Here is a 27,265-nt window from a genome sequence, read left to right as displayed (position 1 = left end):
CGTGTGAACTTGAGTGTTGGGAAAGGCTTTCAGAGCTGGGTCTGGTGGTGCTAATTGGACCAGAGGAGTGCAGCCGTGCTCAGAAGTGGCTGTAGGTGTATCATGGGCTGCTGCTCTAACCCCCTCTCACACTCCCCCTGGAACAGATCAGCAGAGAAGGGAGGTGCACAGAGAGCTGAGCACACTTCTGTTATTTCAGCCAGCCTGGCACCTGGCCCAGATCAGCCCTGAGGTACTGCTCCTTATGGGAACCTCTAGGGAAAACAGGAGCAAGGGAAACAGGATAAACCCAGCTCCCTTAGCCAGGGAATCCTGCAGGAGCTTTGAAAAGGTTTTCTACCAACAAAGGGATTGGAGGCAGAGTGGAACAGGTCATCTTGGGTAATGGGTGATCCAAAAACAGGTTTTCCTCTCACAGTTTTCAGTAGCTGCAAGACCATTTCTCAGCTGATGCACAAAATGCTCATTGCAGGGCAAGGCCCTGGTAAATCCAGTCTGGAATTCTCCAAGGAGAAATAACCTGGGATTAGCTGTGTGGAAGAGCCTGATGGACAGTGACCAGGTGCAGCATCAGCTGGAACAGCAACTGCAGCACAGAGCCAGGGCCCAGAGCCACATATTTCCATGCTGGGAGGAGAAGAACATCCAACACACGTAAACAGTAACTGTGAAAAAGCCCAAGAAGGAAGAGGGAGAGCAAACTCCCACGTGCCAAACGACAACAGACCCAAACAGCCAAATTCCCACTGATGAATTGGAGTGGGTTTTGGAATTATTTTTTTTGTTTTTTAATAGGCCTTAAGCAAGAAAAGCTGCAACAAACAAGGTTGTTTGTACATTCAGCACTGCAACAACTTGGCCTGTGAGAGAAGTGCCTCCTGCTAAGCCTGTGTAGAGCAGCAGTTCCCTGCTGGGGTTAGGGGAAAGATGGTACATAGGGAATGATGTAACACACAGGACATGGGGACACCCAACACCCCTGAACACCAGCAGCTCAGGAGGCACCGCTGAAACAAGGATGCAGGCACTGAATCAGAGCTTTTCAACCCAGAGTCTCTACCCTACAGCTCTTGTAGAAAGTGGTAAAACCTCTTTTGCCCGTAGTCAGTTATGCAGGAAGTCCTCAGATTCCAGAGCCCTTTCAGGAAAAAGGTTCTTCACCCAGAGGTGCTGGAACAGGCTCCCCAAGGAATGGTCACAGCACCAAGCCAGACTGAGCTCAAGAAGCATTTGGACAATGCTCTGAGGCACAAAGGGATTGTTGGAGTGTCCTGAGCAGGGCCAGCAGCTGGACACGATGATCCTGATGGGTCCCTTCCAATTCAGGATATTCTGTGATTCTGTGACTCTCTGGATCTCCATGCTGTTGGTGGCAAATGGGCAGTAAGGACAGGGGAAAGCTGCACTTGTGAAGACAAACTTCTCCACTTAGCTGGAGCTCCATGGACAAGAGGTAAGGTTGGAGTGCTGAGACTGGAGATTTTGGTCGATCGTCCTTCTATAATATCATTTAATCACAGGAGCCATCTCTAAAATAGCATAAACTACACCTCATCTTGGAGGATGCTCCTCTTATAACTGCTTGTAATTCTGCATAAATTCAAAACCCTTATTTCAAAATTGCTGTTAAGTCCATCACTATTTCTTTCAGTGTTACTACCTTATACCTGCACTTGCACAGTGTCTCCCATCAGAGGATGTCAAAGACTCTCAGATACAAAAATCCCTTTTCCTGGAAAGGTGTGTGACGTCTAGAGAAGTGCCTGTGGACCAGCTAAAGCCCAGCATCCAAGTGTTATTGCTTTAAGTGATTTCATTTGGATTTTCTCAGTGTAATGCACCTAAGACTTGCCTCAGTCCAACTGCTGCCCTTAAAGTGATGTGTGATCACAGAACATTAAATCTGAGAAGTCCAGGAAGGTTTCAGTGATGCACCCAGAAAATGGGAACTCTCAAGATCAATAAATTTTTTGAAATTTAGGTCTTGGAGATTATCTCCATCTATCTGATACTGAATGGAAGTCAGGGATGTGACTGAAACACAACTCAGTTGATCTAAACAGGTTCAATTTCTGAAGGGGCCATGCTTGCTCTCCACAGCTGAGATCAGCCCTCAGAGCCCGACAGCTTCAGCTGCTGAAGAGTTATTTGTGATTCAATAAAGCAGAGGATGTGGAATCCTCCAGCACTTCTGCCCATCACTTCCTGAGCCGGTTTATCAGCCCCTCTGTATAAATAGCTCTCAGGCACACCCAAGCAGGAGCTATGCTGGAAGCACACGCACATTCAAAGGGACACAAAATGCCAAAGAACTAAAAATGACTTTAAAGCATTTCCTTCCTCGTGATTATTTGATTCCCCAGCCCCACGCTCCCTCTCCCACCAAGGCTGACCTGTAAATTTACGTAGCATTTCGGTGCAGGTTTCTGCCACAGTTTCATCATCACACTTCTCCATAATCAAAGCCTCTTCTCCACAGATCCAGCCACTGAGGACGTGGCCGTACCTCTCGGGTGGGTACAGCACATCAAAGCTGCAGATCTTCTTGTACCACAGCTCCTCAGGATAAGTCAAGCTCTCGCTCTCTGCCTCGTCTTCCCAGACAAACTGGATGCTGTTGCACTCAGAGCTCCAGAAAGGCTCTTCAAACTCCAGGAAGATCTTGTCAGTGGTATTGATTCCCAGTTTCTCAATGGCCATCACCTTCTCCTCAGGCAGGCGGGGATGGAACAGGCTCTCGTGGCGCTTCTTCAAGACTCCCAGGGACACAGTCACAATGACGTGGTCAGCTGGGATGAACTCACAGTCCTCGCACTCTACGAAGACATTGGAGCCCTTGTTCTCCTCGGGGAGGTCACTGTTGTGGTCAGCCACCCTCTCAATCTCCTTGCTGACCGACTGGTTCCAGTGGATGCACTTGACCGGCTTGCGGAGCTGAATGACAGACTTGGGAATGGAGCGGGCCAGAATCTCCACGATTTTAATGAAACCACAAGGAATGACGTGATGTGCCCCAGGGATTTCGGTCCATTCCCCAAATTCACTCAGCGAGACTTCATCCATGCTGTGGGAGCTGCTCTCACAACTCTCTACCTAAGGAAAAGCAACACAAAAGCAACATTGCCACAGAGCAACTCCTTTAGCCACAGCACAGCTCTGCAAGGGCACAGAGGAGCTGCATGAGATGAGAGTGATGAATTCCACTCTGAAACCAGATTAGTTTTGCTAGTAAAGAAGTGCTTGGCCACAGGATCTGACAAAAATCAATCCTTAGCCTTTCTTGCAACCAGAGAAACCATTTTGTCATGGTAAAGAGTTGGAGTTGCATCATCCAGAGTTCAGGGACCAGAGGGCTGGAGCCCTGCACAACAGAGCCCCTCTGATCTGAAGACAAAATGAGAGCTGGGGCTGTTCAGCCTAGAGAAGAGAAAGCTCTGGCAAGACCTCCTGACACCTTTCAGTACCTAAAGGTCCTACAAAAGAGCTGGAGAGGGACTTTGGACAAGGCCAAGGAGTGACAGGAGAAAGAATTATGGCTTTAAACTGATGGTCAAATTAAATTAGATGTGAGGAATAAATTCTTCCTTGTGAGGGTGGTAAGGCCCTGGCACAGGGTGCCCAGAGAAGCTGTGGCTGCCACAGCCCTGGAAGTGTTTTCAAGGCAGGTTGGATGGGACTTGGAGCAACCTGTGGAAGGTGTCCTGCCCATGGCAGGGGATGGAACTGGATGGTCTTTAAGGTCCCCGCCAACCCAAACCATTCTGTGAATCTATCATTCCATTATGTCTTTGCTTCTGCACAATTCTGGGTTAAAGTTCTGGTTTCTATCCTTTAAAACCCTCTGCAGTGGCCAGGGACCCACTGCCTGGTGCTCCTACAGCAGAACCTGGAGTTGCATTAATCAGATGCTCATTCCAATGCTAATAAATGTTCCCTCGAGGAACCACAAAAAACTTCTGGCAGCTCTTTGTGCTGTCTGCAGCTTTCAGCCTGCTGTCAAACAGTCAGCAACCAGCCAGCTAACAATCTGCCAGAGGTGAGAGGACCCAGCACAGGAGGAACTGAAGGAGACGGAAAAGGGAAATGCCAAGATGTGAGCCACGTGTGTTTGATGTGATTACCAAAGCTTTAGATCCATTAACCTGTTGGTTAATGTTTGTAGGAGTATTAAGCATAGCTGTAGCTCCCAACAATCCCTGGAACAAAGGCAGGATGTTTGGCCTGTCTTGTGATAAGCTTCTAATGATAATCCTGATGCACGGGACACAGTGATCTTAAAATCTTCACATCACCGGAGTCACAATCGCTCGCACACTGTAATTCTCTAAGCATTTTAAGGAATATTACAATTCCTTACCTCGCCCTTTGACCTATTTTCCAGACCTTTCCACACTTTAATGACTGTGCTTGGAAGCCTGACAAGCCCAGACTGTCTCCCTGTGGAGCACCCTGGTGCAGAGCAGGAATCTCTGTGCTGGGACAAAGTGAACAAGTCAGGGCTGTACCAGCAGCTCCCAGGCTGCTCCTGTGCCTGCAGGGACCAACAGGTGCCTTCCCTGTCCTGGTCACTGCCTGGTAACTCCAGTGGGGACTGAGTGAAGACCCATCTTTGGACTGTGCTGTAGTTCCACCCTACCCAAGCACTTCCCAGACCTCCCCCAGGGTGACAAGACAAAATCCGTGGCACACAGCAGGATCCTCATCCTGCTTGGATGCTCCAACAGGACACTCCTCATTATGAAGTTAAACACTGGTGGCTGTTTGATTCTCTCAACCATGAAGGCAAAATGCCAGGGGGAAAAAAACAAACAACTAGGAAGACTCTAACCCAAGGCAGGTAAATCCCCACTCTGTCATCTGATAGTCTTAAGTATGAGAAGCTTTGTTGTTCTCAGGTATTTGCATGAGAAGGGATTTGCAAGACTTGCAGAAACAGCTCTGACTGTGGCAGCCTGGAGCAAGCACAGGAAAAACCACCAGGAAACCCAGAGCTGTATCCAGTGACTTAACCCTGTCTGCATGGGTATATGGGTAACACAATAAATAACTGAGCTTTACGTGGCAGCTGTGGAGACACCCTGTGAGAAAAGGTTTTGGGTGAGGATGCTGAGATATTAGGCTCAGGACACCAGGGTTCAAACCTCAGCTTCATCTCAAATCTCCTGCGAGACACTTTAGGTCTTTATTCCTCTTTGGTTTAGATTCCCACCTGAAAACAGTGAACTAATGACAAAGTGCTGCTTGCCTCCCCTGCCTCATTTCAGAAGCTTTTAAGTCATTCTAATTGAAATAAAAATAACTGATACACTATACTCGTGGAGTGCTTGATGCAGCATTAAGTCCTCATCCCACAGAGAACTCAATTAGCCAAGGCACCAAGGAGATAAAAAAAACTACGGAAGCTGTGTGCAAAGTTGTCTGTCTTGGATTTTATTGCTTTACCTTCAAAATGCTTTCTGGGGATTTCTTCAGCAAATTACTAGCATCAAAGTTACATTTCCTCTCATCTCTGAGAGGTAAAAAACACTCAGGCAGGATCAGGGGGGGCAGGTGTAAGTCACAAGATAAGACACTACTAAAAGAACCTGACAATAGAGTTACTTCAGGTGGCAAAAAAACCCTAAATCAAACCAGAAAATTTAACAAGGCCTAGGAAAGCCTCTTCTATTAAGACAACTGGGGTTTTAAGGTAAGAAAAAAAAAAAAAAATGTATTATTCCTTGCAGCCCAGTGTCTTTGGATCTGCACCAGGAGGGAAAGTTGTCAACAGAAACACAAACTGCAAGAGAGCACAGAAGGCAATTTCCAGGGCTGGGCAGGGCTCAGACAGGTGCGTGAGGTTGAAGATTTTTTTGCTCCTAGTTTAAACCCAAACAGAACACCCCAATGATGCGCACACCTACCTTCAGGTACTGCTGGATCATGGCCAGTTTCAGCCTCTTGACGGCCTCCGTGTCATCCGGGTCGGCCTTGACGCGTTTGCGCACGACGTCCCGCGTGAAAACGCCCACGCTGTTCTGGCTCTCAGCATTGACTGGTTTACCTCGTTGGAAGAACTCCTGAGTCAGGTTATAGACCTGCCAGAGACAGGACACAAGGATGGGATCATCCAGCAAGATGTTCCTTCACCTGTCCCAATCCAGCACATTCACCTCCTCCTCCCAGCAGAAGCCACGTCCTTCCTCACATCTGACAAAAAGCACCAGCTCTTCTTCCACCTCCGTGTCCCAGGTGCAATCCCAGATTGACACCAGCCCTTCCACCCTCTCCATCATTTAGAAGGAATCCACCAGAGTGGGTGAATTGAGTTTCACAGTTGTTGTTCTGTTGTCCCATTTATGGGGATTTTTGAAGGAATTTTGAATGAGTTAGAGATGGGATTTTTGAGTTTTTAGAGGATGTGATTTATTTTTCGTATCTTCGACATCGACAGGAAGGGTGAGCTTAGCTCACATCTTTACTGCATGGTTTAGAAAGTTACAAGATCGCTAGTTATAAGACCTTTTAAGGATTTATTGAATAAAGATAATTTATGTTTTTTACTTAATCCTTAAATATTTAGTTTTATGGACTTTTGCTGCAGTGCAAGCTTTCTTAGTTAATTATGTTATGATACATAAACCTACAGTACTGTATTCTAAACTTGATTACCTTTGTAACTACTTTTATTTTTTCTATATCCTAAATTCTAAAACTCTAAACTTTCCTCTTTTTAACTTAACATGTCTCTGCTTTAAACTATAAATCCACATTCTCGCTTGTAGTACTTAAGTTTGGAAGCCTTTTCCAAGGTCTCAGATCAAATCTTGCGTTTAATTCTAAGCTTTGGCTTACAGGCCCAAAGTTCTGAGAATTCCCTGCATTTTGGATTCCAACATCCCATGAAATCAGGGTGACAAACAGCAGAGGAATTCTGTATGCACACAATTTTACTTGAGCACAGGACAGGTAGAAATCCATGGAAAACAGTGACATGTCTAGAGCCCCTCACCAGGAGCCACAGTAAAAATGCCTTGTGACAAATCATTCTTCTCTGAAGATATTCCTGGTGTTTTTCAACCCCAGTTTTCCATACAAGCTACGTAAAGGTAAGGAAACACCATCCACCTCAGCCCTCTGCTTGTGGCTGTCTGGAAAAACTTGTCTTTCTATCTACATTACTGCCAGAAGAGCCTGCAATTGCATCATGGCTCTTCCTTTCTACGGAAAATAAAAAACTCAAGAGGAATCTTTTAACACAGGAAGGCTTTCAAAAGATGCCTCTCAGAAATGCAGCACATCCCATTAATGATTTGTTTGTCCAGAATGTGTCCCCTTCTCATGCACATCATGCCACAGGGTGAACAATATTCTTACATCTCTGCCTGGGGAGTTTTTCCTGTCAAAGATGGTTTGATTACACCTTATGATCATTTTTTGGATGTTGAGATGATTTGGATGTGTCAAGAAGTTGAAGTCTACAGTAAATATCTGGTACAAAGCTGGTAAAAAACTGTGGCAGCCTTGCCTTCAAAAAGCTCCTGGAGCTTCTCATTCCCTGCTGATAGGGCTAATCCACTCTGGTTTACGTTCTTCCCACTCCAATTTTCCCCAAGAGCTTGATTTTATCTTGGGTTTTAGGAATAAAGTGAAATTGAGGTGGCAAAATAGAGAGAACAGGAGGAAAGGGGGGAGGATAAACACATTGCAGTGGTAGGAGTGAGAGAGAGGAGATCTGTGAGCAAATGGAGGAAGGTGAGTTGAAAAGCAAGGGATGAGGAGAAAATTGAAGAAAGTAAGTGAAAGAGTGAAAAAAAAGGGGGGGGGGAAGGGGGAGAGAAATAAATGATAAAAACAGAGAAGAAACAATCACAAGGAAAATGAGTGGGACTGGTAAAGACAGAAGAGAATTGCAGACACTGCCTGGGACATGGCAATTCCAAGGAGATTCCCAGACAAGAATGGTGGGGGCCCAACGTCCTATAAGAAACAAAGGCTTCCAGCAAAGGAAACTTTGGCAGTTCCAGCATCCCTTTGTTCTCAGGTCCCTGGATTTCTGAGGCCACAAGCACTTGCAGCAGGTCCGGGCTGCACAGACCTTGCGTCAGCACAATCAGCTCGGCTTTCATAATCTGATTGAGCTCTGTAAGCAGATAACAAACTCACAGGACAAGCAAAGCCCTGCTAAAACCCAGCCACCACTTGGCCCACAGGAGAAGTGAGCCTGACTATGTTTTTGTTAACCATTATATTCTTCACTGCCCCACAGGCAGCAGAGCAGGAAGGCACAAGTTCTCTGTGCTGTAACCATCAAGGAAAGTCTTTCCTGGAGGCGCCATCCCATTGATCAGACAGCAGGTAAGTTCAATCACATCAGGATTTCTTATTTCCCCTGTTATTTCCTTGCTTTTCAAGTTCAGGAAGCATTTGGACAACACCCTCAGACACAAGGTGTGACTTTGGGGGTTTTCCTGTGCAGGCCCAGGAGCTGAATGTGATGATCCTCCTAACTCAGGATACTCTGATTCTTGGGGGTGCTGAACCATCTGAGGAAGAAGAGGAGGCAAAGCTGTGGTAGGCAAGAAGCAAAAGGAGAAACAACAGCAGGTCCTACCTTGAGAGTCAGAATATGGTCAGAATAAATGAGTGAAAAAGATGCTTAAAATGTATGTTTTAATGAACATGAGCAGCAAACACATCCTGTGTAAGAAGCTATGGAAAAGCTTCACTAGGACACCTCATTTAAGGAAGATTTCCAACTAAGCAGGAGCAAAATTATGCTGTCTGGAGTTGGAATTATCCAGGCTTTCCCTCTCCAGATGGGGAAAGCACTGTCATTCCTATGGGACCACCCCTGGGGTCCCTGGGAACAGGCAGTTGTAATATCTGAAAACCCATACTCCTCCAATCATTTCAACATTTCAGCAGCAGGGTTCCTGAGAGAGTAGAAATGGGCTTTCCCTCAAAGATCCTGGGGAAAGGTAACAACAAGAATGACCTGAAAGATTCTGCTGATTTTCTAGTTAACCCTTCAAAATGTCTCTGCATCCAAACCAGAGCTCCACGTCCAGCAAGGAGAGCTACACCACAGAGAGTCCAGCCAACCTTTGCTTTTCTATTATCACACCCCTGATACAAGCAGGGAGCAAAACCAAAGGAGAGACTGCATCATTACCACTGGCAATCTCACATCCCAGCAGGATGACCTGAACATGTCTCACTCTGAAGTTTCCCTGAGGTGGGACAGAGTAAGTGGCACTGGAAGCCTGACTGAAAAAACAGAAGTAAAAAACAGAGATCTCAAGTAACCATTCATTCTAAACATTCTTCCTTCCCTCATTCTGAAGGCTTATACACAATCCTCCAGGGAATTCACAGAATCATGGAATGGTTTGGGTGGGAAGGGACCTTAAAGGCGATCCAGTGCCATCCACTGCCATGGACAGGGTCACCTTCCATGATGCCAGGGTGCTCCAAGCCCCATCCAACCTGGCCTCAGACACTTCCAGGGATCCAGGGGCAGGCACAGCTTCTTTGGGAAATCCATTCCAGGGCCTCACTGCCCTCACAGGGAACAATACCTTCCCAATATCCCATCCATCCCTGCCCTCTGTCAATGGGAAGCCATTCCCCCTTATCCTGTCAGTCCATCCTTGGTCCAAAGTCCCTCTCCAGCCCTCCTGGAGCCCCTTCAAGCACTGGAAGATGCTGGAAGGTCTCCCTGGAGCCTTCTCTATGCTGAACAACCCCAGCTCCCTGGGTCTGCAAGACAGAAGGGGTTAAAGGTAAGAAATCAAAACAAGTTAATTGAATGTCCACAGTCCTAAAACAGTTTCACTTCAGCTTCCATCTTCTGTCTTCTTTCTGACCAGCTTTGGGGCATCCCACAACCAGGGTCTGTGCAGGGAACGTGGATTCCAGCAGGGATGTCGCCCCTCTGCTACCTACAAGCTTCCTCCTCCACAAGTTTATTTACTACCTACGTGCTCCTCCACCACAGGAAAAAGCAGTTTCTTAGGAAGAACAAAGCTAAATAAAGAAGTTTCTCCGCACTGAAGGAGGTCAGGAAAGCACATCCCCATCCACACTCCTTCCTGTCAGCTCCAGTGACGATGCCCAGCATTGTCTTTTGCTCACTTGGCTTAAAAACTGCCGTGACTTAATCCCTGTCCAGTAAAAAGCCCTGATGGAGATAGGGCTGTGCTGTTCCCAGGCCAGACATCTGTCAGTGCAATAGAGGCAGGGAGGGAACGGTGACTCTCGGTGGCCCTTTGGTCCTGCTTTCCATGATAACTGCAAGCCAAGGCACTGGAGCTTAATTGGGGATGGCAGGAAGCCCAGCACGGGGTGGGGGTGTGGAGGATGAAAAACGCTGTCATTCTTTGGCTGCATCCCTCCCCCAGAAGCTGTTGTAGCACACAGGAGAAAGCTGACAGATAACAAGGCCATTAATTAGCTGATTGTTAAAGGGAGGGTTCCTGGGAAGCAGCTCTTTAGGGACCAGTCCTTGCTGAAAAGCTGAAGTAAAAGCAGGTACTTCTCCTAAATCAGACTGGTGATGGACTGTGATTTTTCAGCTGCATTTAACCTGTCCAGCTCACCACTTCCCACTTCTCACTAATACCTGGGAATCGGCTTCAAACACCTCCCTGGAAAGGGAAATAAGAACTTAGCAGGGACAGAGGAACAGCTCTGAGATAAATTGTCCCTGTTCCCATTTTCTGAGGAGTCATACACACACACAGACCCCAAAGGTGCAGACATTACCCTCAGAGGTCCCACTCTGGTCATTTTCCTGAGAATCATGCAAATGTAGTATAAGCAAGAAGAGACAAAATCCTCTCCCAGCCCCAGGATTCCCCCAATTATCCTAGAAGGAATGGAGAGGAAGGTTGGAAGATGACAAATACATGATGTGGGCATCACACCCTGGGGAACCTCCCTGTGCTGGTGCCTTTCCTTTTGGAGACTGACCAAATGGAGTGACAATGACCCTGAGCAGTGCCAGCCCCACACAGCACACGATCTAAGAAGCACAATCCTAAAAGCCCTGCCCTGTCTCAGGGTGATTCCCTTGGCAATGCATGGCTGGGAATCCAGGTGGACTGGAGACCTTCCTTGAAGGCACTGGTCTCCTTCAGGTCACATCAATCTCATGACAAATCCTGACTGACCCCAGTGCACGGCAACAGCCTCACCCAAGGAACTTTCTGCTGGAGAAATGAAGAGCTGAGCAGTCTTCAAGCAGTCTGACTGCTCCACTTCCTCGTAACCAAATAAAGGCTCCTGTGAGACATCCCTACAGCTATTAAAAATTCAGGCTACTGCAAACAAAAATGCAGCAAAACTTGTATTGAGGTAGAAGAAGCCAGCCAAAAAAAGATTGGATAAGTGCCTGGAAAAAGCCTAAGGACTTTCCAGATGAATTAGCGAGGCAAAGCTCTGGAGGTACAGAGGTGCTTTGCCTTTCACTCCAGGAAAACTCAGCACAGAGAGACCTTGCCTTGCTAAAATGCAGTTTCAGAGACTCCACATGCCCCAGTGAAACTCAAGGGAGACCCCCTGCACTTTGAATTCCCTAGAATCTGGTGTCCAGATGACAAGATAACTGGGGCTAGGGAGACCCAGCTGGAGGAGAAGAGCTGAAGGCACAGGCTGGAGCCACAGCAGCAGCTGCAGGCAAAGCCAGGCAGGGTGTGAGTGCGTGGGGAGCGAGCAGCTGTGCAGGGAGGGCAGCCCCTTGGAAGGGTGACAAATTTAGCCCTGCTCATTCAGGGATACATTTTCCACTGCTCATGCCAGTCCTACATCCCTGATTAGGCTTTGCATCCATCATGGGTTGCTGGCTGTTTTGTGGGGGGGGCTTTCTTTTCAGCTCAGGACAGGGTGTGCCACCTTTGCTATCTCAGCCCCCTCTGAAGGGGTGAGATGACGTGATGGTGAGATTGCTAATAAAAATTTGAGAAAGGCCTGAGAGCTCCTATGAGACAAGGGAAAACCCTGACCTCAGGATTTAGTGATCTGTAAGATTACTTTTTATCCTGGACAACTCCAAAATGCTTTAACAAAACCAATCATAAAACCTGCCTCCCAAAAAAAAAAAAAAAAAACCAGAGATGCAGAACTGAAAATTCTTGCTGCTCCTCCTCAGCATTCATTTCACCACCAGTTAAAGCAACAGAACTTTGACCAAAAAAAAAAAAAAATTAGTAACATCTCATGAACAAGAAAAAAACTCCTCACAGAATAGTTTGGATTGGAAGGTACATTGAGGATTGTATTGTTCCAACTGCCCTGCCATGGACAAGGACATTTTCCATTAAACCAAACTGATCCAAGCCCTGTCCAACCTGGCCTTGGACACTTCCAGGGATCCAGGGGCAGCCACAGCTTCTCTGGGCACCCTGTGCCAGGTTCTCACCACTCTCACAGTAATGCTGGGGAGGTGGGGGACACCCCAAAACACAAACCAGAAACACCTCCGCCACACTCAGCATGTGTGGAACACCCTCTGCACTTTATGCCAGAGGAAAATGTCCCCAAAGCCACACACCTGCTCCTGGCTGTCCCCCCTCCAGGGCACTTGTTTTTCCTACAGCCATTCTAACTGGGTATTTTTACGAGATCACATAGCTTGCCTGAATTCCCACTTTTCCTAGGCAGAGCAGGGAATAAACCACAGCCAAATGCCTTCAATCAGTACAGATCCTCCAGCCTGGCACCCCAAGGAAGCTGGGACAAGCAGCTCCACAAAACATTGAGCTGCTCCTGCAAGAAATTCCAGCAGGCTTTGGAGGAAGGCAGAGAAAGCCCCTCCCAGCAAGAGCAATTAAGGGGCTGGCTGATGTCCCCTGCTTGGCTCCAGATGTCCCTTAAGTATTTTTTATCACCACGAGTGGCTGCAGACATTTTTACAAGCCATAAATGTGAAAGCCTTTTCTGTCTCCTAGTGATAAAGATATCCTATGGCAATGATAAGCTAATTAGGTGTTGTGTAAAGAAGATTAACTTTTAATGTGCTGTTCTCTCATGTCACTGGCTGCCCCTTTCTCTCCCCTTTAAAAGAAAGGGTAGATTTACCAAATTAATCATTTCTAAAACACTGGTACCTTGTTATGACCTTTATCTTACTGGGTTTATCTCAAAGCTAAGTGGCTCTCATCTCTGTATTCCCTTCTCATTTTGGAGTCTGCCCTCCCTTTGCTGGAGATTTTCCTATCATCTTCCAGACAGGATGATCACCAAGCCCTGCACACAGTTTGGCACCGTTCCATTTACATAAATAATGCTGCTCACTGCAGTATTTTCATTTACTCTTTCTAGCCCCAGTTGCTGTTAATCTTCCTCCACACACATCTCACATCTCACCTGTCTTCTTTTCCTGCCTGGAAAAAGTCTCATTCATTTTTTTAATCTGGTAGCATGAAAAATTGTTCAGGTGAATTATATCCACCTGCATTTGTCCAAGACATTGTCCACAGGTTGACAAATCCTTCCCAAAACGAGATTTCTTTTAAATTCCTACTACTCCTCTCTGAAACTGATTTTGTGCCATCCCATCACTGATTCCAGTTCAGAAACACAGGACAGATGTCAAAAATCTTTTCAAAAGAAAAAAAAAATCCCCTTTTCTGCTCCACACCCAATACTTGATAATTCTTTACAGGCTACAGTGACTTTTCTAATGCTCCCAGACATATTTTTAAACAAAGTATGCAAGAGTAACCTGAATCTAGTCAGTGTTCAGCCAAGAGTCAAATACTAAAGTTTGCTGTCAGATGAAAATTTGAAGGTTTTAGGCACTGTTACAGCCTGATGAAAATATTCATGTTTTGTTCCATTTTCTACAACCCACTGAGAGATCACATTACCTGCAGGGCCAGACAGTCTGCACTGACCCCTCTAAATGTACTTCACAAACAGCATTAAAAAAATGTGGGGAATAATTATAATTAACTTTGGCAAGCAAAAGAGTTTAAATAACCTTCATCTGAAGTCCATGCTGGTCTGAATCTCCCAGAAAAGAGATTCCTTTCCTTCTGATGCAAAAAAAACTTTCAATTCCTACAAAACTGCACTGACTTTGGCACTCCACACAGCATTTCATAGTATTTATAACCAATAAAAAGTCACAGGGATACAATATTTAGCTGGCTGTTGCTAAGATTTTGCCTTCTACTTGGTTTAGCAACTTGATCCTTCCACTATTCTTTTAATCAAGTACTGGATTAATTACAGGATGTCCCCAGCAAATTACTGGGTCTTCCCCAGAAATAGTTGCTGGAAGTGATTAAATGGATACAAAAATGGAAAGATTGTTCTTCCTCACCACAGAGAGTTAATCCCACAACAGAGACAAATGGGGTACAGTGAAGCAGGTGAGAGAAAACTTAGCATTGATTTTTTTTTTTCCCAAATAAATTAAAGACATGACTGTTTTTCTACCTTTGTCCTGGAATGTTCTAACTGCCAAGGGGTCTCAGTGTTCCAGTCAAACCTACCACTCGACAAAGCAGCTGGACACCAACCTCGTTGTATAAATCACTGAATTCTTCAACCACATCTTTCGGGATCCTCTGCCCGCTGTTGGTGAGGTGATAAGCCACCCCATTCTTGGAGTAAAGGCTGATCCGCCCAACGCTCCTCTCGCTGTCAGTGGTCTCTTCCAGCAAACCATTGTCTTCTGCTAGATGATAGACTGGGTTTCCATGTGAACCATGAATCCACGTAGCTCCCAGCTCAAAAGTGGCATGCCCTGCAGGAGAGGAAGCCAAGCAAACTGGTTATGGAAGCCTGTTTTCCTGGAAGCTTCTCACGCTCAGCCGTGAATAAAATGTGCAAAAGCAGAATTGCCCAAGGACAGCTCATGTTTGAACATCCCTTAAGGGAGTTTTCTCTGTTAGACACAATGCCAGCATTCTTCCAGCTGGTCCTTTGGGATACAGGTTTGGGTATTGCCAGAAGGATGGGATGTTGTAATAAAGATCCCTCACAGTGAAACACCTCTGATACTTAAGGAGAAATTCAGCCCTTCTCAGTTCCCAGCTCTCACCAGGGTTGTTGCCAGCAGGGAGATGCAGGAAATGTGGATTGCAACATTGGCCTGAATACTGAACCTTGTCCTGTGACTAAAAATGGTTGTTATTTACAAATACACCTCAGATTAACTGCAATAAAACATGCACTTCCATTCCCCAAATGAGTACATAGGCTGTATTTTATTACTTATGCCTTTGGAGGTTTATATATCAGGTTCTTCAGAAAGAGGCATTGTCAGGCTAAACACCAAAAGCATTTTGTTTTCATCACCTGTACTCTCTGCTTGAAAAACGCAAAGAGTTTGGTCAGCCCCACTCTCCCCTTACAACTATCAGGATTTGCACCAGGGCTTCGTCCCCCCCAAATCCAGCACTGCCAGACTGGGCTGAGAGCACAGGGGGATGCTCAGCAGCTGAAAGGAGATGCTAAAAATAAGCTTGGGTCACATATCCCCCCATATTCTGACAGATTCTCACAAGGCCAAAGCTAGTTTAAAGTCTGACAGAGCTGGGCATCTCCCAGCACCCCTGCAGCAGTGTGGGAATGCCTGATTAAGCAGGATAATTAATAGGATCCTGCTTGATGAAGAAAGGATGGTGCAGTTCGCAGCTATCATTTGCTGTTTAACATGTAAATGTATGCTCAGACAGAGGCACTGCAGCACTGAGCTGTGCTGCAGTCAGGTTTAAAGAGTGAAAGCTCCAAGGAATGCTGCTCCCTGGCTGAGGCCCTGCCTCGGAGGGAAGCTCCACGGATCTCGTTTTCCAAGCAGCCCCTTTGTCAGTGAGAGCTGTGCTGACTGCTCTTCAAAACCTGCACTACAGCAGGAGGCTTGTACACCACAGCACCTGCTGCAGAGAGCAGCACCAACACACAGACCCCAATAGTTCAGGTGACACCGACTCCAACACAGCCCAGAGCACGCAGCCAGGTGGAAACGACTGAACACTGGCACCCAAAGGTACAGAGCTCATCAATACTGCAAGTGGCAGCCCCCTGGTTAATGCAATCCTCCTGCAACTCAGGCCATGCCAAGCAGCAGCAGGAATGCTGCCTCCTGCTCCAGGGCAGGAGCTTGGTCTCTGCTGCACAGCAATCCTGCTGAGACACCTGATTTTTCCAGGAAAACAATTTGCCAGCAGCTCCTGCTGCTGCCTTAGTGCCTGGTGACAGTGATGATGTATTCCAAGTTCTCCTGTTGAGCTGTGTGGAACATAATCAAATACCAACAAATTAAAAGCTCATTCTTGCCTGTAATATTCATGCTCACTATCATCACTACTAGATAAGCCAGGTGTAAGTTAAATGATTAGTTATTTAAAAGTGTAAAATTAAATAAAATTCTTTTAAACAGAGACAGCCAATTTACTTTCAGGGCCTTAAAAGACTTTTGGTTCAAAATTAATCTATTTGGAATGAATCATGCCATACAATAATCAAAAAAAAAAAAAAAAAAAAAAAAAAAGCAGAGAAACACACAGATTGTAGATCAAGCCTCCTGGACAGGGATAACTTTGACACTTCCCTTTGCAGCCCTGGCCATTTCTTGGGTAACTGTGAAATAGCTGCAGTGGATACAGATGTTATAGGTCATGTGCAGGAAACACACAGTGCACAAAGACACAAACCCTCTGCCTCACCTGTGCTAGAACCAAGCCTCTGAATATCCACATTATTCCCCTGGGCTGAGAAGCAAGTATCTGTGCACTTGAAGGAAAATACTGTCCCCTACAAGACATGGCTCAGTGAGGGGGAAGGATTCAGATATAACCCTGAGAAGGTGCCACAATGTCACAGAATGGTTTGGGGTTCGGAAGGGACCTTAAAGATCATCTTGTTCCCACCCCCTGCCATGGGCAGGGACAGCTTCCACTACCCCAGGTTGCTCCAAGCCCCATCCAACCTGGCCTTGGACATTTCCAGGGATCCAGGGGCAGCCACAGCTTCTCTGGGCACCCTGTGCCAGGGCCTCCCCACCCTCACTGGGAAGAATTTCTTCCGAATTAGTAGTTCTGCTGAAATTTAAATCAGATCTTTAGTCAAGTGTGCAGACAGGGGAGAGGCCAGAGCCAGAACATGGATCCACCTTGGCAGAGAACTGCAGCCCACACCCACACAGGGCAACCTTGAGAGCCGGCAGATAAGAAGATAAGAGAAAGATAAGAAAAGACAGTTTGGAGTTTTAAAAAATTAACAAAAGACTAAGACTTTGGATGTCAGCCTCTGCTCTGCAACTAGCAGTTACATCTACAAACTCTGAAATTGCCTCCAGACTGAAACATCTGCTCTCCTCTACTGTTAATTAAGAGGTGTCAATGAGGAGGAGGAGGTGGATTCCCAGCAAAGGCAAAGATGTGAGTTACTGGTGAAGGCAGGCAAAGATAAGAGAATCAGCCTCAGTACTAAAAACACCAGAACTATTTCACAGGTGCACTGGGAGAATGATCTGTGGCTCCCCAAAGATTTCATCTCTTTCACACTTCCCTCCTCTCACAGGCATCATCCAGGATATTTTTAATACAACGGATTGTGTATAAAGGACACACTTCCCATCCTAACCTCTATGCCAAGTCTCAGCAGAATGTGAAGTGCCCTACTCAAACCCCTAGAGATTAGATTTTTCTGACTGCCTTTCCATTGGTTTCCCTTCTGCAAGTTTACAGGAGGCTGCTGTTTATTCACTGTGGTGAGTTTATCAAGTGAAACACAGTGAGTGATTTAAGCACCTAAGAAATAAAAAGAAAGGGCAGCAAGAGGCCAGAGGTAATCTCCAGAGTGGGATCAGAAACAGAATTAGTTAATTGAAATCAGGAAAGCAATTCAGGAAAAGCAGAGAGCTTTATGCCTCCTGCAGCGAAGAGACAGGCAATGTCCTTCGGGATACCAAGAAAAGCTTCAGTGGCTCCTGTGCTACAAAGGACAATGTTTGTTCCAGGAGTTTTGTAGATATTTTTAAATTGACCTGGCATTCAAATATTCAGAGTCTGCACCTTTATTACACACTGAGAAAGGAGGCTGCAGAGGTAGGAAAGCTGAAAATCAGGATAAAGGGATACATTGAAGATGTTTTTCCAGCAGTCTGATTCCCACTGGGTAATGCCCCACATAGCAAATTAGTTCTAGGGAAATGAATGGGGCTGTTTGTGAAGCAGAACAGCTCGGGGTTTCCCCTTTCCAAGGGCTCTAAGCCCTGAGAAACAACCCATCAACAGCCTGGAGATTTACTGGCTGCTCCTGGGAAAGAGTCAAGCTGGAAAACCTGGGTGGAAACAGTCTGCGTACAGTCACTCAATCACAAACCTGTTACACAGAGCTCTTCCTGTGCGAGAGAAAACAATCACCCAAATCCTTTATTTCATGGAAACACAGGTTTGGAGCAGCCCTGGGTCACAAGTGAGGCACCAGACAGCACAGAACCACCCACCCACCCCAAGAGGCACCCAAGGATTTAAATATTTACTCTCCTGACACAGCCACACCTCAAACCATTTTGATACCACACATAACTCCATTTCCAAGGTTCATTTGACCTCATGCCACACAAACCCCACCAGCAGCCCTCTGTAGGCACTGATGCCATTTCCAGATGCCTCACTGTCCCTTCATGGTCACCAGAAGCTGATGTCTTAAACAGCTGGAATAGAGGCAAAACAGAGTTAAGGGGAATATAAGGATATTTATTGAAGGGCCTTCAAAGGCCACACCCTGGCACTACCAGAGCCACAGCTGGCTCTGCCCAGATGGCTCCAAGATGGAAGCAAAAAGAGGGCTTAGTCACAAGACCTCACATTTCTATAAATTTTGGTCCATTAGCATATTGGAGCTACTTATCCAATTACAGCCCCAGCCCATGAAGTCCCATCCTTTGTATTTTTCTCTCTTCAGTCCACGTTGTTTACGCTCTTGGGCCTGAGATTTGGATCTGGCTGTCTTTGGGTCCCCCAGCTAGAGAAGGCATTGCCGTGTCTCCCTACTCCGTGAAGAGAGCTCACCATCCCCTTACACGAAACCCACACCCACACACCAAAGCAGCCCAAAAATCAGAAGAACAAAGGCAAAAAAATCCAGAAAGCTGAAGCCCAAGGCGGCTCACTCTCACCGAGTTGGACGCTCTGCACGCGGCCCCCGATGCGGTCGGTCGCCTCGAGGACTGTTACATCCGTGAATCCGCTTTCCAGGAGCGCCTTGGCTGCCGACAGGCCCGCGAGCCCAGCACCGATCACGACTATTCGAGGCTGTCGCTTTCTCCGTAGGCCACTACTAAGAGGATCATCCGTGCTGTCTGCAGATATTTCACAACTTTGCATGCCGTCCAAGCTCTCTTTCTAAGGAACCTGTAGGAGGAAGCACACAGGTGTGTTCAGGGAGCTCAGATACAGCTTATCCTCTGCTATTAGAAGGATCAAAAATGAAGAAGTCCAGCGGGAAAAAAAAACTCGGTGAGTTAGACCCAGCCTTCAACATGGGATGCACAGAAAGGATAACTGAGGTCAAGCTGGGATGCAAAACAACTTTTTAGCCTGGAGCACCAAGAACTTCAGAAATCTCCACCCTTTCATGCCATGTAGACTATTTCCAAACAAGTCAAAGGACTTTCAAACGCCCATCTTTTTATATAACCTCCAAAAGTGGTAATTTTGTGGTGAAGACTTTTAGAAGAAAGAGAACCACGTCCCCAGTGCTGACAAGCTCCACAACCCAGCAATGAAGCTCCACTTTGCCACTGTGGCAACCACAAAGCCTGAATTTCAGATCCTCTAAGTAGGGGAGGAGGTAAGGAGGATTTAGCTCAAAGCAAGGACATTGGATCTCAAGCCAGCCATTACAGAAATGGGACAGACAGGAAAATGTTTCCAAGTGATGTTAAGTCAACAAGAGCCACTCCAAAATTTCACAAAATGCAGCCCCTGGAGCCAACACTGTCCTGCCACATCAGTAGGGTATTTTGTGTGTACAGAACCCTGACATGGAAACCACCCTTAATTAGCCAACAACCTGTACCATATGATCAGCAGGGAAAGGCAATTAAAATTTACCAAAAGCTTGAGCTTTCCAACCAGGATCCACATTCCACACTGGAATGAAGAGGTGGAAAAAATATAGAAAGCCCCCACTACACTTTATTTCTGTATTTCAATTATTCCCTCTGGTAGGCTCATGAGTGAGACAAGCACATAAAACAGAATTCCCAGAATGACCAGGCTGGAAGAGACCTTCAAGATCATCGAGGTCCCATCACATCATTTTAGTAGGTGGGACCATGGCCTGAGCCCATGGTTAAGGTTCAGCCCTGAGCAGGGATGACCAGTGCAGGATGTCTTTATTCACAAAAGCCAGAGTGCACTTACCTGGTTCTGGGTGGTTCACACCCGCCCTCAGGAGCACGAAGAACAGGGTGCAGAGATTCCTACCCCTCCAGACCTGAGCTGACATGAGTCCCAACTTGTAAAGGATAAACACACAGCCCAGGATTTATCAGCCCTGGAATCAGCTGATGCCCAGTAATTTGGATAAAGCACAAACACAATTCCTTGCCTCCCTTTCCTCCCTCCCCAAACAGAGATATCCAAGGAGCTCATAGTGTGCTGCCTCTACCTGTTGCCAAGTTGCTGGATATCCATTCTGAGTTCTTCCTCAATTCTCCCAACATCTGGCCACTGACAAAGATTCCTACTCCTCTCTTCCATCACCAGAAGGGTCGACTTAAAACACTGCTGGCCTACTGCAGTGTATGATCACAGGAACTAATGAAGCAGTTTCATTTGGAGAGTCCCTTTTTCTCCAGGATTTTAGAGAATTTATGTATGTTGACCAAGCAATATCCACTCTCTGTAAGGGAGCTGACACCAGACTACAGTCGGCAGGGATTTAGGCAGTGGTATGAAGAGGAGAGTGGTCCCACTGGAGCTCTGACAACTCTTTTGAAAATGTTTGCTTTCAACTGAAACAGCTTCAGCTCAATCCACCCTTCTGTGGACTCACCTGCAAGAGGGATTTGCACAGTGTGTGCAAACTCTGATTCTGCCACTGCAGCTTGTCCCAGCTGGCCCTGCATCAGCTCCAACTGCCACTGCAGCAACTTCCAACGGCCACAGCCCAACAGAAGGTAGATCACAGAATTCTGATGGATGGGACCTTCCAGCTCATCCCATGGGCAGGGACAGATTCCACTACCTCAGGTTGCTCCAAGCCCCGTCCAACCTGGCCTTGGACACTTCCAGGGATCCAGGGGCAGCCACAGCTTCACTGGGCAACCTGTGCCAGGGCCTGCCCGCCCTCACAGGGAGGAATTTCATCCTAATGCCCAACCTAAAGCCCTCTCTAGTTTAAAACTGCTCCCTCCTTGTCCTATCACTGTCTGCCTCTGTAAAAAGTCGCTCTCCGTCTTTTTTGTAAGCCCCTCTTAGGCCCTGGAAGGGTTCTGAGCTCACCCTGGAGCCTTCCCTTCTCCAGGGGAACATTCCCAGCTCTTCCAGCCTGGCTCCAGAGTGCTCTCTGTCTTTTTTGTAAGCCCCCCATAGGCCCTGGAAGGGGCTCTGAGCTCACCCTGGAGCCTTCCCTTCTCCAGGGGAACATTCCCAGCTCTTCCAGCCTGGCTCCAGAGCAGAGGGGCTCCAGCCCTTGGAGCATCCCTGTGGCCTCCTCTGGACTCACTCCAGCAGCCCCAGGTCTTTCTGTTGTTGGGGATCCCAGCACTGCAGGTGGGGTCTCACTAGGGCAGAACAAAAGGGGAGAATTCCCTCACACAGACATTCTACAGCCCTCTCCTCTTCTCGTTCTCCTGATAACACTTTGATCCATGTATTTTCATTGCCATAATAAAGGAACATCTTTTCTGTCATCTACAGTCAGTAGAATTGAAGGGTTTTAGCTCAGCTCTTTAAGTACAGCTTTCCTCATCCGGGCTTTGGCAAGCTTCTGTGAATTGTTCACATGAAAGCTCCAAGAAAATGTTTTCCCCCCTGTTTCAGCATTTTAATACTGGATAATACCTGTCCAGACAGATGAGAAAATAGCAGGGTATTTTGTGTGTACAGAACCCTGACATGGAAACCACCCTTAATTAGCCAACAACCTGTACCATATGATCAGCAGGGAAAGGCAATTAAAATTTACCAAAAGCTTGAGCTTTCCAACCAGGATCCACATTCCACACTGGAATGAAGAGGTGGAAAAAATATAGAAAGCCCCCACTACACTTTATTTCTGTATTTCAATTATTCCCTCTGGTAGGCTCATGAGTGAGACAAGCACATAAAACAGAATTCCCAGAATGACCAGGCTGGAAGAGACCTTCAAGATCATCGAGTACAACCCAGCCCCAACCCCTCAACTAAACCCTGGCACCCAGTGCCACATCCAGGCTTTGTTAAACACACCCAGGGATGGGGACTGCACCACCTCCCCGGGCAGAAAATTCCAGAACTTTATCACTCTTTCTGTGAAAAACTTTTTCCTGATATCCAACCTGTATTTCCCTTGGTGCAGCTTGAGACTGTGTCCTCTTTTTCTGTCACCCATTGTGTGCAGTGCTCTCCCTTCAGCACTTGCCAAGCCACCAGTCAGGGCTCTCGAGCCAGTGGATATTACCAGGTCCTCTGACACAAACTCTGGCTTTTTACTTCTTCTTGAATGCCAAAAAGGCTTGTTTCTCTTTTGTTTTTTTTCTTTTTCTCTTTTAATCACAGGGTAAGAAGTGTGTTGGCTGTCGTACTGTGAATCTCTCAGACTGTAATTTTACTTGGTGTCCATCTAAGAGCAAGGGTAGCACTAAATCACAGCTTCACTCAAAGTAAAATTCCCCTGCTTTGTCTTGCTTACAGCATTTTGTGACACAGCCAAGAGGCACTGGTTACCCACAAGAAGAAAATATCCAAATACACATCTTCCTTTTGTCTAAAAGATACAGCTTTGATCCTCTTAGCTCTTGTAAGTGCCTCACTCAGCACATTTTAATCACTTCTACTTCCAGACTTGCCCCCTTCTCTCAGTCTCTATCACCATTCTCTCCCTGACTTCTTAAGAGAAATTACCTTCCATTCATCCCCTCTCACTCCTGTCTATTTCCTTCTTTCAAAAAAACCCAAACGAACACCTTTAAAAATAACCCCTAAAACCAATCCCTCCCAAAAAAAAAAAAAATAAAATAAAATCCTGAACTGCAGTTTTCCAGCAGACAAATCTTTGCAAAAAATATATCTTCTAAGATGGGCATCATTCTACCAAGCCAGAATCTTGGGTTTCCATTCCTGGCACTGGTACCCGCTACAAGTTCAGTGGGGTGACAACTTCTTTTTGGTTTTTTTTTCCATTATTTTGCCAGCAAAACCTTGCAGGTCACAAGGAAGAAGCCAGAGAATTAAGGCAGTTCACAACTGCCCTCCTTACTACAACAATACTCTGTGACCAGGCAATTCTTCTAGGACCCCTCAGAAAAAGGTCGCTGAGGCTCCAACTATTTAAAAATAGAAAACCAAAATAAACAAAAGCATTTCTCAAGGAAATCTGCTATTCTTAGCTCACCCAACTTCTCCTGTGGCAGTATTGTTGTAGCCCTGGTGACACAAAGACTCGGGCAAGGCAATGCTCTGAAAATGAGATTTGTGTGCTTGAAAGTTTGGCTGAAGGTTGGTCAGGATTTGGGGGTTTGTTTGGGGTTTTCCACCAGGACTGGTTAATCTTTAAAAAGTGACCTTCCTTCAGTTTCTGTATCACACAGCAGGTTGCCATTTACCCATGAGCTGGGACTGCTGGCACTCCCAGAAGAAATTCCCGATTATCCCAGAGGGACCCATCTCAGCCCTGTCACTATTGCAGGTGTTCAGCTGGCATTTGCTGCCCACAGCCTTTGAGGGAATGGGGAGGAGGAGAGATCCATCCTGCTGAACCCCTGGCATTCCTGTCTCAGGATGGCTGAGCTGGAAGGGAGCTTACAGACAGTTTTAAAAGGTCACCTGACCTTTCTGAGTGCTCTTAAATTGTGTTGAATCAACAGCCTTCAGACTAACAAGTGTAACAGCTAATCTGGAGGGTGAGAAATGCATCATCAACACAAACAAATTCCCTGCTGACTGCACAGACCAGCGGAAAAATTTACCAGAATCACTTTATTCCCTGGAGGTTTTTATCTGATGAGAATTAAGCATCATCCCTAATCAGAAAGCTAAGCAATGATATTGCATGTGTTTGAAAGGAACTTGGATAAAAGCAACAAGAATCAGCTGAAAGACTAAATGGAAGCACAAGAAATAAACACACTAGTATGTCCTCATTATTTTAAGTGCAGCTATTCAAAATACTATCAACACATGAAGGGGTACTGCACACACATGTGTTTATAATACAGGTTTGTCATCACAGCTGAAAGTGTTTACAGAGAAAATCTGACACCAAATTAATTCAATCTAAGCAGACACAAAGTGAGATTGAGAAACCAAGAGCAGAAGCTAGGAAAAAAATCACAACAAAAATAAAATATCTAATTTTAACAAAGACACTAATCAGCTGTTGAAATACTTTCCTCTAAAGACAGAGAGGATACTGGTTGAAGCTTTCAACTCAGGATCCAATCTGTCATAAACATTTACACTCCAATCCCAGCAGAAGACCCAGCTGTGGAGCTGTGAATTATCCTGCCAATTCACTGGAGATGGCCAGGTTTGAATTGCAAAACAGAATTTTGTGGCCTTTGCACCTCAGGAATCTACCATGATGAAAACAGGAAAAAAAAATAATAATAATACCAGCAAACTTTTTGATTCAGAGTTTCAAAAGCCTCTTTTCAATAGATGTAATAACCTCTATTATTTCATCAGCTGCATAAGGAGAAGTGTTTATTTGAAAGCACTGTTAGCTGAGCCCGAAGGCAAAAGCTCCACCACACAGAAAGAGAAAGGTGACTTATTCAGCAGATGTAAAGACACTGCAGTTGTTAGGCCATTAACTCATTACACAGCCCAGCACTCCTTGTACTGAGCATGGCTGTAGTGCATAACCCTCACCTAAGTAACTGCAATAACAAAATTTCCAATCATCATCTCTAAAGCACCTTTTTCCCTAAGCTGAGAGAGAAGTGCTTGGAAGGATTATTCTGGTTGGAGCAATTTTATCTCCTTTAACACATTTGCAGGTTTCAGACTCAGGCTGTTCCCTGAGCACAGGTCAGGACACATCATATCTCTGAGCAGATACAGAACTGAAGTGGAAGGGATTTCTGGGCTGGCTCCAGCACTGCCTGTCAGTGCCTCCCAAAACTGGGAGCTGTGGTTCTCCACAGCTCCTGGCACAACAGAACAAGCATTTTGTAACTTCTCCCTCCTTCCCCCTTTCATCAGCCTTCTCAAACACAAGCACATTAATCTTTACTGCCTGTTATTTCAAGATGCTCTTTCCAAGCTCTCCACGCTGCAAATATGTCAAACTGGAAGATGTCTCTTTTTCCCTTCTCCCTCCTTTTTAACCCAGCAGGCTGTACACCAAACTCACAACTCTTTACAAAATCACCACTCACACCCTTTCAGGAGTGTTATTAATTGATCCCAAGTCCTCCACATCAGTCAGACATAGGGGGTGACACCAGCCTGCTGTTCCAAGCTGCCTTTGTACAGGTGTTGTGCAAACACCAGCCCGGGCCAGCTGTGTCTGCAGCTCCACGGGAGCAGACACACCTCATTTATTTAGATACCTGCAGAGCTGCAGGAGCAGGGTGATGGCCCACAGCCTCCTCTGTACATGCCAGAGCCCTTCCCAAGCTCATAAACCTGTGTCACTGACAGTAGAGCGCCACTGGGATCAAGGTTAACACATGTTACACCTGCACATGCTGGCAGCTCACTTCCAGCTGCTGGGCTGAAACCACCTCCAGAGTGACACTTCCTCGTCAGCCTTGTGCTCAGGCTTTATTCAAGCCAGAATTTTAGTGTGAGCAGCTTTGCCAAGTGGATGCAGAAGTTGGAACGAGTCACTCAGTCCCAGCCCAGTTCTGCTCCCCTCTTTTGCAGGCAGCTGCCAGATGTGAGCAGACCTGTCCTGACAGCACACAGCAACTGAAGTGTGGGTCAGAAAGGCTCTGCTCCAACCTGCTGCTCCAAGCAGGACCATCACCAGCATGATCTCCTTGAACACAGTGTTTTCCAGTACTTGAAACAAAGGAGACATGAAAATCCCTGCTTCTCCTATCAGTGAGACTTCATCCCCTCCATTGCCTCTTCCTGCCTGAGCAGAGCAAAGAGCCTTGCAGAAGCTGCACAGGGACACAAGAGCCTGAGTGAGCAACCCTGCCTGGTCTCAAGGAGATTGTGAGTGGAACATCTCCATCATCTCTGCAGCACCCTCTCTACTGCATCCCACACCATTTATCCTGCATGCCTCATCTCTGCCCACCAGCCCTCGCGATGGAAAGATGACCAGGCTCATCTTTCTCACCATGGTGGTACAAGGAACGCAGACTCCCAAAAACAAACCAGCACTCCCTGTGCCAACAAACAACTTGTGTCCTGCCTTGTATTTCCACAGGCAGAATCTGAAATAAAGTGGTTTGATTTCCAGAGAGCTGCTGGAATTTATAGGGGTGGCTGTGAGAGAAAAACACAGTTGGAACTGAAGATAAATGCTACCATCCACTACTACAATTTATCCCTGTAAAAGCCCAAGCCATCAAGCATGGCTCAAGGCACTGAAAATGCTGATCTTACATCAGCAACACCAGCTCCATTTACAAATTACTGACCCACCCCAGTGACTGACACACAGGGAGTTCAGGCTGGCTCAAACATCAAGGAAGGAAAGGCATTAATGACACACCATGTGTACTCTTGGACAGCAGTGTGCCAAAATGCTTCCCGTTTTTCCCACACACCAAACCTGCAGCTCGCTCCCAAACCTCCTCAGCACTGGTTTTTTGAAGACAACAGGGACTTTCAGGCTGGCTCTGTGCTCTTCTTCCTCTGGACACATCCCAGAAGAGACAGGAAAATACAGCATTAACCTTTGCCTGTCCAAACTCACGTCTCCTTTACTCTGAGAAGTTGACCTTACCAAGCCTTAACTTCATTTACCCTCTCACTTGCAGGAATTTCCCCTCCCCTCATCTCAGGAGAGACAGGGAAGAGGCCATACTAAATTGTCTCCTCTTCCCAAGCTGGGAAGAAGCTGTGCTTCTTCAGTGCACACAGAACAAATAACAAACTCTGTAAACTACTGCAAAAGTTACGAAAGAGAAGAAGCCCAAAGCTGGTGGATATTAAAG

The 27,265-nt window shown here is 46.3% G+C and overlaps 1 protein-coding gene across 4 annotated transcripts in view; it reads right to left on the bottom strand.

Annotated features, from left to right (window-relative positions):
* SMOX (spermine oxidase) overlaps window positions 1-27,265 on the bottom strand; it is a 51,892-nt gene that overhangs the window by 5,644 nt on the left and 18,983 nt on the right. For 3 of the 4 annotated variants that reach the window (XM_041488162.1, XM_041488160.1, XM_041488163.1), the window contains exons 2-5: window positions 19,118-19,352; window positions 14,481-14,734; window positions 5,904-6,077; window positions 2,394-3,093 (exon numbers count right to left, since the gene is read on the bottom strand). In XM_041488162.1, coding sequence (XP_041344096.1) covers window positions 2,394-3,093; window positions 5,904-6,077; window positions 14,481-14,734; window positions 19,118-19,325 — 1,336 coding nt within the window. In that variant the 5' untranslated portion in view covers window positions 19,326-19,352. The remainder of the gene's footprint in view (window positions 1-2,393; window positions 3,094-5,903; window positions 6,078-14,480; window positions 14,735-19,117; window positions 19,353-27,265) is intronic. The other variant, XM_041488164.1, reaches the window with a different exon arrangement.

Source organism: Pyrgilauda ruficollis, unplaced genomic scaffold (assembly GCF_017590135.1).
Source record: "Pyrgilauda ruficollis isolate IOZ18807 unplaced genomic scaffold, ASM1759013v1 scaffold88, whole genome shotgun sequence".
NCBI lineage: Eukaryota > Metazoa > Chordata > Aves > Passeriformes > Passeridae > Pyrgilauda > Pyrgilauda ruficollis.
The sequence above is the reverse complement of the archived record's forward strand: the minus strand, read 5'-3'. Positions and strand labels throughout refer to the sequence as shown.